A 10,857-nucleotide genomic window follows, 5' to 3' on the forward strand; every position below is an offset into this window, starting at 1 on the left:
ATAGTCTCCCTCTGTCGCCCAGGCTGGAGTGCAGTGGTACAATTAGGTGCACGCCACCACACATGGCTAATTTTAAAAATATTTTGTAGGGACAGGGTCTCCCTTTGTTGCCCAAGATGGTCTTGAACTCCTGGCCTCAAGTGATCCTCCTGTCTCAGCCTCCCAAAGTGGTTACATGCATCTATACATGTGTTAAAGTTGGTAGAACTGAGGCTGGGTGCAGTGGCTTATGCCTATAATCCCACCACTTTGGGAGGCCGAGGCAGGCAGATTGCTTGAGCTCAGGAGTTCAAGACCAGCTTGGGCAAGGTGGTAAAGCCCCGTCTCTACAAAAAATACAAAAATTAGCTGGGCATGGTGGCTCACACCAGTGTAGCCCTAGCTACTTGGGAGGCTGAGGGGGGAGGATTGCTGGAGCCTTGAAGGCGGAGGTTGCAGTGAGCCGAGATCATACCACTGCACTCCAGCCTGAGCAACAGAGGGAGGAGACGCTGTCTCAAAGAAAAGAAAAAAGAAATTGTACAACGGTCCACTGAAAGAAAAAAGTCAATTTTACTGAATGATCAATTTTTAAAGCATTATAATCAAAAGGAAAAGAAACACCAGCAATCCTAGAAGCATTTGAGCAGGCCCTCAAGAGACCCACACCCTGGTCCCCTGGAGAGGTGGTGGGCGGGGCGGGGCCTGTTTGACTCCTGCATTTCATACCTCCTACCTTCTGCATGTATTACCTGTTGAAGAAAATATATATAATGTTATTTAAAAAACTTTAAAATTTTTTTGAAGACATCTTAGAAACACAAGAGTTGCAAATCTTGGCTGTGCACAGTGGCTCACACATGTGATCCCAGCACTTTGGGAGGCTGAGACAGGTGGCTCACCTGAGGTCAGGAGTTTGAGACCAGCCTGGCCAACATGGTGAAACCCCATCTCTACTGAAAATACAAAAATTAGCCAGGTATGGTGGCATACTCCTGTAGTCCCAGCTACTCTGGAGGCTGAGGCATAAGGATTGCTTGAACCAGGAGGTGGAGGTTACAGTGAGCCGAGATGGTGTCAGTGCACTCCAACTTGGGCTACAGAGCAAAATTCCATCTCAAAAAAAAAAAAAATTGCAAATCTTGAAGTGTAGGTGAGAGCACACAAGAGTCCAAATCAGCAGGTGACTTTCAAGCACACAGCAGCCACCTTCCTTCCCCTTATGCGAAGGACAGTGGGGTGGCCGGCCCCTCAGGACCACCATCTGGAAGGTGTTTGTTTTTTCCCTTAGTGGAGTGATGTTTATATACACTTAATGTATATAAATTTGTATACATTTAATTTTTTTTTTTAAAACAGGGTCTCGCTCTTGCCCAGACTGGAGTGCAGTGGCGCAATCTCGGCTCACTGCAACCTCTACCTTTCGGGTTCAAGCAGTTCTCATGCCTCAGCCTCCCGAGTAGCTGGGATTATAGGCGCACACCACCATACCCTGATAATTTTTGTGTTTTTAGTAGAAACGAGGTTTTGCCACGTTGGCCAGGCTGCACTTGAACTCCTGACCTCAAGTGATCCACCTATCTCGGCCTCCTAAAGTGCTAGGATTACAGGCGAGAGCCACCGCACCCGGCCTTCATTTAATTTTTTAATTTTAGAGATGATTTCTAGTTTATTCACTCTAAGATAAGTTAATGGATATCTACTGTGTGCCAACAATTTTGCCTTTATGTATGTTCTTTAAAATTGACCCCAGCTCAACAGATGGCCTCAGATGTAGGGTGGGCTGGCAGTGTGTTAGCTGAGAAGACTTTCGCAGTTTCCAAGCTCCTTGAGCGGCTGTGCTATGTATTTTTGTGTCATTCTAAATCCATTTGGTTTTTTAAAATAGTTTTGAAAAGTTAAATTCTAACTTTTTTTTTGTTTTAGGAGATAAAGTCCCTCCAATTAAACCAAATGCTGGAGAAGAATCTGTCATGAATCTTGACAAATTGAGATTTGCTGACGGAAGCATAAGAACGTCAGAACTTCGACTCAGCATGCAGAAGGTAAGAGCCTGGACTCGCTCTGGAGTGAGCAGGCTGGCTGCATACCTGGCCCTGCACTGGTTTTGTTTTTTTAAAAATAGATTTAGGGGGATGCAGGTGCAGTTTGTGTGGATGTACCATGAGGTGGTGGAGTCTGGGCTTTTCACGTCACCCAAGTCGTGTATGTTGTACCCAGCAGGTAATTGCTCATCCCCACCCCTTCCGCTTTTTGGAGCCCCCAGTCTCTGTTAGTCCACTCTGTGTGGCCACGTGTACTCACCGTTCAGTTTCCACTTCCAAGTAAGAATGTGACACTTGACCTTGAGTCACTTCACTTAGGAGAGTGACCTGTTCCATCTGTGTGGCTGCAGAAGACATGATTGCATTATTTTTGTATGGCTGAGTATTTCATGGTGTTTATGTACCACATTTTCTTTGTCCGGTCATCCATTGATGGGCACTTAGGTTGATTCCATGACTTTGCTATTGTGACTAGTGCTGCGATAAACATACGAGGCTGCACCAGTATCGAGGTAAACAGCAGTAGGACGTACTCCTCACCGTATCAAGAATATGAAAGAGACCAGGAGGCCTGAACTATACAGAAGTGCACTTTTCCACATAGCAGGTCAGCAGGCTAGGGCAGAACTAGTGACTGCTTAGCATCCAGGACAGCCTTCTCCGGTTCACTCGTGTGTGCTTGGGCGTGACCTCCGTGCCCTGACCGTCGCAGGCTGTCATGGATGAGTCACAGCGTGGAGGAGAGGGAGCAGCAGGACCACCGGAGAAGCTCAGTCCCCAGCAGGGCAGCTTTCTCTTCGCAGGTTTCCTGGAGTTCAACATAATACTGGTGCTTACATCTCAGGCCCACATATTGATCATGTCATCATGCCTGACTTCCAGCAGCTTGGAAATGTCTTTAAGCTGGGCCTGTGGCTGCCCCTGAATATACTCAGAAGAGAGGGAGAGTGGGCGGTGGGTGGAAACTGATGTGTGCGGCCTGTGCTGCTGGGAGTCGGTCCAGTGGGACCGTCTGTGACGATGGAAATGTTCCGAGTGTTTGCCGTCCAGTATGGCAGCCATTAGCCACAGAGGGCTGTGGAGAACTTGATATATAGTCAGTCTGAGAAACTGAATTCCTCTAATAACAAGGATTCTTGTCCATGAATGAGATCTCTTGTCTACTATTTGCAAGAATTTCTGCGTATTTTCTAAAAAGAAGTCCATTGCTTTAGTCCTATTCTGAAAGGCATATGGTGTTAAGACACAAGAGAACAGGTTCCCTGCTGACATTTTCAGAGGCCTGTGCCCTTCAGTCTTGAAGTAAGATTGAGCTTGAGGGAGGCTTTCTGGAACGGTGAGAAAATAGCGTGATTAAGGCACAGAAGGCTGAGTGATGCCTTGCAGTACTTTTGTAGGGTTGGAGGCCAGCTGTGAGAGAAGGAACCATTGTATTAGAGAATGGGAACATGCCTTAGGATACAGAAATGGCAAATCCGTGAGACAGTTTGAAGTAAGAATACTAGAAACATTCTCACCAAACAAGGTGTGTCTTGGTGCCTGCTGTATCGCAGGCTCCGTGAGATGCTGGAGTCAGCACTGAACAAACAGAGCTTCCTGTGCTTGTGGAAATGCGTTTTGTTGGGGGAAGGGATTTTTCTGCTGACTCTGGCTATTAATAGTAAGAATCAAAAAAAGAAATGAGGTAAATTGTTGGGAACAGGCCCCCAAACTGGCCATAAACAAAATCTCTGCAGCACCATGACATACTCATGATGGCCATGACGCCCACGCTGGAAGGTTGTGGGTTTTCCGGAATGAGGGCAAGGAACGCCTGGCCCACCCAGGGTGGAAAACCGCTTAAGTGTTTCTTAAACCACAAACAATAGCATGAGCAATGTGTGCCTTAAGGACGTGTGCCTGCTGCAGATAACTAGCCAGACCCATCCCTTTGTTTCCCGTAAGGAATACTTTTAGTAAATCTTATGACTGGCTTGCTGTCAGTAAATATGTGGGTAAATCTCTGTTCGAGGCTCTCAGCTCTGAAGGCTGTGAGACCCCTGATATCCCGCTCCACAAGCTATTTTCTGTGTGTGTCTTTAATTCCTCTAGTGCTGCTGGGTTAGGGTCTCCACGATCGAGTTGGTCTCGGCAGTAAATATTGAAAAGGAATCGATACAATTGCTATTATTTACCAACATAATTTCCAAAAAATTCCCAGAGAATAAACTGAAAAAACTAACAGAAACAAAACAAGAATGCAGTAAGGTGTCTGGATAAGAGATTTGTATCTAAAAATTAGTTGCTTTGCGATGTGCCAGCAGTAATCTGCTTAGACATCAGTAAATATCTCATTCACATTTCAAACAAAAAATTAAAAATGCCTTGAAATAATGTAACCAGAAATACAAGAAAGGATATGAAAACGTGGCTGCTAAAGGACATGAAAGAATGTAATACTAGATTCTGAGATGCAACTTTTTTCATTTGTTCTTCCTGAAAAACCATTAGGTTGATGTGCATTGCAGTGTCATGATTATGTATGAGTCCAAGGAAAATCAGATGAAATGTCCAAATTAAACCATGAAAGTGCATTGGTAGAGGAGGAAACAATTAGGGTCAGTGGAGCAAAGCAGAGTTAGAGGGAGAAGCAAGGAGGAGGAGGGATCACGGAGGTGGTATCTGTCTGTCCCACAGGAAGCAAAAGCTGACGCCCGGTTGCCAGCACACCTACAGTAAACTTCAGGTCCACTGCATGGCACGTTTCTTGCCACAGTAAAACTATGAAGGAAGTCAGTGTATAAGAAGCTTCTACAAAATAGGCAGAAGACAGTAGCCAGATGGGCCAAGGGCCCCAGCCACCCACGCCCCTCCCTCTCACTGAAGACCTTTGGCTCCAACCCCACCATCACCAGGGCTCTGCTGAGCTCCTCCTAGTGTGTGTCACCACAGGGCTGCTGGCTTGTGTCACGTTCACCACCAGACCCCACGTCAGGAGTCCCGCCAGGGGTGTGGGGAGGCAGCACTGCCTGGTTGGCCGCAGAGCCATGTGGAACATGGTACCTCACAGGCAGTCTGCTTGGAGTCCTGGACCCTGGCTGTATCCCACTGGAAAGGATGTGTCTGGGTCTAAGATGTGTATGTAATACAAACAGTATTCAGAAGCTTTAGTCAAAACTTCATTTTTAAGTTCAGAGTAATAAACTCATAGTCTGAATTTCCTAATTTTTCTGTTTAATTTACGTAACTTTTAAATGAAATGCAAAACAACAGTTAAGTCTAAAAGTTAAGCAGTTCTTGGTGTGGCTGCTTCTATGAATTAAAAGTTTACCAATAATATTTTGTGTCACAGTCAATGCAAAATCATGCTGCCGTGTTCCGTGTGGGAAGCGTGTTGCAAGAAGGTTGTGGGAAAATCAGCAAGCTCTACGGAGACCTGAAGCACCTGAAGACGTTTGACCGGGGTGAGCAGACAGCACAGCGGGCTCTGTGCAGTGTTGGGCCCTGCCTTCTGTAGGGTGGGCTGGTGTCTGTGCCGTCAGTGCTGCCTTAGTTCCATGCTTGCTGTCCGGATCCACAGCCATAAAGCCACAACCAGTGGCTCCACGGACTAGCAGGCCCAGGCTGACAGCTCAGAAGGCCCCTGTGACGGGTCCCGCCTGCCCCTGATGGAACTTTTTGTGTCCCCAGGAATGGTCTGGAACACGGACCTGGTGGAGACCCTGGAGCTGCAGAACCTGATGCTGTGTGCGCTGCAGACCATCTACGGAGCAGAGGCGCGGAAGGAGTCACGGGGCGCACACGCCAGGGAAGACTACAAGGTGCGCCTTCTCGCCACACCCACCTGCACCTGCCTTTTCCTCCCACCTGGTGGGACTCAGCCCCACCCCTGCATTTTCTCTGCATTTTATTTCATTTCCCCAAAAGTAAATCCAAAAAACGCCTTTTTCCCCCTGGTAACTCTGATCCCTGGGTTCCCGCCATCCTCTGGATCACTGTGACCTTTTCCTTGCTTTGGGTCAGCGTCCACTGATGGCAGCAGTGGCATCTCCAAGCCAATGTGCTTTGCTGTTAGAAGGCCAAGTTTAGAAGTGCAGCCAGAGTGGCATGACCAGGAAATAAATGCCAGTTTATTAAATAACGATTAAGCCACTGTTTCAAACGTGCCCTGTGGAGGAAATGCCAGTTTATTAAATAACGAGTAAGCCACCGTTTCAAACGTGCCCTAAGGAGGAAATGCCAGTTTATTAAATAACGAGTAAGCCACCGTTTCAAACGTGCCCTAAGGAGGAAATGCCAGTAATAACGAGTAAGCCACCGTTTCAGACCTGCCCTGTGGAAGAAATGCCAGTTTATTAAATAACGAGTAAGCCACCGTTTCAGACCTGCCCTGTGGTTTGGAAAAGGTATTATAGAGCCTGCCCTGTGGTCACTTGTTCTTCAGGTGAACTGATTTTTGTGCAGAGCACACGTGTTGGATTCTGCCTGGTAAGAGTTTCTCACATACGATAGCAGAAAAACACGGAAAGGGAAGCTCGGGGTACAAATGCAAGTTCAGGATAAAGCACATCAGCGAAAGGACAAAGGCTGCACGAGGCAGGCACACAGGCTGGTTCAGGACCGTGTGTGGGCGGCGGCTGGTGACCTTTCCAGCCCGCTGAGCGCGGTGAGTGGGAAATCATTTTTATTCACCACGAAATTTCACCGATTTACCCTCCACTGGAATATGCTGATGGCTGTGATCACTGCTCGGAACTTGCTCTTGCCTCCTTGTACATATTAAGAGTCTTTCCTGCGAAGTATATGAATCCGTGTTTGCCAGAATACAGAATAATAATAAATTTATCACTTTTATTTTTATTTTTTTGAGATGGAGTCGCTGTCCCCCAGGCTGGAATGCAATGGCGCAATCTCAGCTCACTGCAAGCTCTGCCTCCAGGGTTCAAGTGATTCTCCTGCCTCAGCCTCCCAAGCAGCTGGGATTACAGACGCACGCCACCGTGCCTGGCTAATTTTGTATTTTCAGTAGAGTTGGGGTTTCACCATGTTGGCCGGGCTGGTCTTGAACTCGTGACCTCAAGTGAACCACACACCTCAGCCTCCCAAAGTGCTAGGATTACAGGCATGAGCCACTGCGCCTGGCCAGTAGTATAAATTCAGTTGGTCACAATGAGTTTTAATTAGAATAGAAGCCAGGTGCAGTGGCTCACGCCTCTAATCCCAGCATTTGGGAGGCTGAGGCAGGCAGATCACTTGAGCCTGGAGTTCTAGACCAGCCTGGGCAACATGGCGAAACCTGTCTCTACACAAAAAATTAGCCAGGCGTGGTGGTACGTGCAGGAGGCTGAGGCAGGATGATTGAGCCTGGGAAGTCAAGGCTCCAGCAAGCTGTGATCACACCACTGCACTCCAGCCTGGGTGACATTGCGAGAGCCTATCTCAAAAGAAAAATTTTTTAAAAATAAAAACAGGCTGAAAGAAAAGATTGAGGTAGTAGGTAGTCTCCCAGCGCATGCAGCAGAAAGACAAAGTATTTGGTAAACTCTTAGGTACATAAAGGGTGTCTAAGGGAACGTGCGGACACGGATTACTCTGGACTCACTGCTGGCTGCACACCCCCTGACCAGCCATGTGGCCTCCTTGGGTTCTGAACATGTTGATGGTGCCGGGGCTGAAGTGGAAATGGAATGAGTTCTAGGGCATCTGTCTCTTAGATCATTTTAATGTTTGCTGTGTTTTTTCTGTATTGCTCTGTTAGAGTAATAAGATATGTGATGGTGTTTCTGGCCTCAGGTGCGGATTGATGAGTACGATTACTCCAAGCCCATCCAGGGGCAACAGAAGAAGCCTTTTGAGGAGCACTGGAGGAAGCACACCCTGTCCTATGTGGACGTCAGCACTGGGAAGGTCAGTGTGGAGCTCGTTCTCACCACAACCCAAAATGCGCACGGCCCTGCCCAGGTTCACGGGCCGACCTTGCTGATGGTGAACGGGGAGGAGCAGGCCAGATTTAAATCAACAGATTTGAGGCACCACTGAAAAAGGCCTCTGACAGCAGTCAGGCTTCTGGCTGGAAACAGAATCCAGCGCCTGCAGGTGGTTCAGAGGAGCCTTAAGGAAGGGCTGCTCCGTGGTGTGGGCCAGATGGAAGTCACTGGGCAGGAGCAAGTGTCCAAGGCCTGGTGAGCGGGGAGGAGATGAGGATTGTGGACTTAGGGAGAAAGTCAGCGTCTGTGGGGTGGGGACACAGCCACTACCAGAAACCAGTCCCAAACCAAGGGAGCCCAGAAGAGACCCCTCCCCTCTCCTCCCTTGGGCTGGCCCAGCTGGAAGCATCTGTAGGGGAGCCGAGGGGATGTGGTGCAGCGCGTAGCATCCCCTGGGCACTGAGCAAGCAGAGAAGGGAAGGGCAGAAATTGAGGAGGGGTTGGGGTAAGCAGAGGGGTTGTGGTGAGCAGTGTCCTGGGAACAGCCAGCCAAGGGTGTGGTAGGGGGGTTGCAGCCTTGTTCCACACAAGCACAGTTCACCTGTGTGGCATTTCCGCTGGGCATTAAGATTCAGAAATAATGAAGATAGAAAGCTTTTACCCTTAAGCTTTTCGTAGCTTGTAAGAGATAGTCGTATAATCACTTATCTGTGTCTGTGGAAGTTACCTGTGGACTCTCACTATCATCTAGTGTGTCTGTAATTCAGGCAGTAGGTCATTTTCAGAATTTATCATGAAGGCCATTTCCTGATCGTATATAGAAATCACACCTTACTCGCTTAGCACAAGTCTATTTTTAATGTTTCCGGGTTCGGGTTTTTTGTTTTTCTGAGACAGTCTCATCTCTGTTGCCCAGGCTGAAATGTGGTGGCTCGATCTTGTCTCACTGTAGCCTCAACCTCCCCCTGGCTCAGGTGATCCTCCCACCTCAGCCTCCCAGGCACACACCACCATGCCTGGCTAATTTTTGTATGTTTTGTAGAGATGGGGTTTCGCCACGTTGCCTAGGCTAGTCTTGAACTCTAGTGATCCACCTGTCTTGACCTCCCCAACAGGCATGAACCAACACACTCAGCCAGTTTTAGTGATTTTTCAAGAAATACATACTCATTTCAGAAAGTACAAAGAGATTGAAATAAGAGCTCACTAACCAGAGATGACCCATTATGGTTTAAGTTTCTTTGTATATGTGCCTACCTTTTCCTGTCTGTGCATATTTAATACACAACTTGAGTATTCCTTCTCTGAAATCCTTGGGACCAGAAGTGTTTCGGATTTCAGGCTTGTTCAGACTTTGGAATATCTGCATGATACTTACTGTCTGAGCGTCCCCAGTCGGAAGATCTGACTCCATAGCACATTTCTTTTGAATGTCATGTTGGTGCTCAGAAAGCTTCAGATTTTGGAGAATTTCAGATTTTTGTATTAGGGATGTTCAACCTATGTAAATATTTACTTTGAACTGGAAGTAGGTAGTTATAAAGTGTCTTGGTATAGACAAGGGTTCTCCCACTTTTCATGACGGGAGCATTTTTGTAAAGCACTGAGAATCTGGCACAGGGTCATTTCGTCGCTCTGTTCCACTCTAGGGATCTGCCGCCATTTACAGTCCCCTGTTGCGCATGTAGATCATTTTTGAATTTGTTATTGGAAAAGACTGCGGCAAATACTTTTAAGTTCCCCTGCCATTAATCTACTTTTATAGTTTAAATTTTTCAAAAGGAATACATGAGATGGCTTTTTGTACATTTTTATGCTTACCACTGATTCTTCTTTTCAAGGTCACTCTGGAATATAGACCCGTAATCGACAAAACTTTGAACGAGGCTGACTGTGCCACCGTCCCCCCAGCCATTCGCTCCTACTGATGAGACAAGATGCAGTGATAACAGAATCAGCTTTTGTAATTATGTATAATAGCTCATGCATGTGTCCATGTCATAACTGCCTTTATACACTTCTGCACTCTGGGGAAAAAGGAGTACATTGAAGGGAGATTGGCACCCAGTGGCTGGTAGCTTGCCAGGAACCCAGTGGCCAGGGAACGTGGCACTTACCTTTGTCCCTTGCTTCATTCTTGTGAGATGATAAAACTGGGCACAGCTCTTAAATAAAATACAAATGAACAAACTTTCTTTTATTTCCAAATCCATTTAAAATATTTTACTATTATGACTTTAGTCATATTTGTTGACCTAAAAATCAAATGTAATAATCTTTGTATTCTGTTACATCAAAATCCAGATATTTTGTTGTGGTTTCTTTTTTTTCTTCTTTCTTTTCTTTTTTTGAGACAGGATCAGTGCAGTGGTGCAGTCTCAGTTTACTGCAGCCTCAAACTCCTGGGCGGCTCAAGTAATCTTCCCAACCCAGCCTTCTGAGTAGTTGGGGCTACAGGTGTGCACCACCATGCCCAGCTAATTTATTTTTTAATTGTAGGGACAGGGTCTCACTATGTTGCCTAGGCTGGTCTCAAACTCCTGGGCTCAGGTGATCCTTCCTCCTTGGCCTCCCAAAGTGCTGGAATTATAGGTGTGAACCACTGTGCCTGGCCTTATTGTAGTTTATTTCTAAGTTCAAATTAATGTTGGTGCCTGAGAGCGAATGGAGAAAACTAGTATTTCCTCCCTTTTCTTGGCAGATGGTTTACTAGGTCAGTGTGTCCTCGATTATTTAAATCAGGGGTCCCCAATCCCCAGGCCACAAATTGGTACCACTCCATGGCCTGTTAGGAACTGGGCGGCACAGTAGGGGGTGGGCAGCTGGCCAGTGAACATTACTGTGTGAGCTCCGCCCCCTGCCAGAGCATTACTGTGTGAGCTCCACCTCCTGTCAGATCATTACTGTGTGAGCTCCGCCTCCTGTCA

The 10,857-nt window shown here is 47.0% G+C and overlaps 1 protein-coding gene across 5 annotated transcripts in view; it reads left to right on the top strand.

The window, feature by feature from the left end:
• The window catches only part of SDHA (succinate dehydrogenase complex flavoprotein subunit A), a 32,268-nt gene extending 22,148 nt beyond the window's left edge, over positions 1-10,120 (top strand). For all 5 annotated transcript variants that reach the window (XM_045394708.3, XM_073993020.1, XM_073993022.1 and 2 more), the window contains 5 exons: positions 1,906-2,024; positions 5,356-5,467; positions 5,694-5,824; positions 7,797-7,910; positions 9,772-10,120. In XM_045394708.3, the coding sequence (XP_045250643.2) occupies positions 1,906-2,024; positions 5,356-5,467; positions 5,694-5,824; positions 7,797-7,910; positions 9,772-9,858 (563 nt within the window). In that variant the 3' untranslated portion in view covers positions 9,859-10,120. The remainder of the gene's footprint in view (positions 1-1,905; positions 2,025-5,355; positions 5,468-5,693; positions 5,825-7,796; positions 7,911-9,771) is intronic.
• The last annotated feature ends 737 nt before the right edge of the window (positions 10,121-10,857 follow it).

The sequence above is a fragment of the Macaca fascicularis genome, chromosome 6 (genome assembly GCF_037993035.2).
Source record: "Macaca fascicularis isolate 582-1 chromosome 6, T2T-MFA8v1.1".
Taxonomy (NCBI): Eukaryota; Metazoa; Chordata; class Mammalia; order Primates; family Cercopithecidae; genus Macaca; species Macaca fascicularis.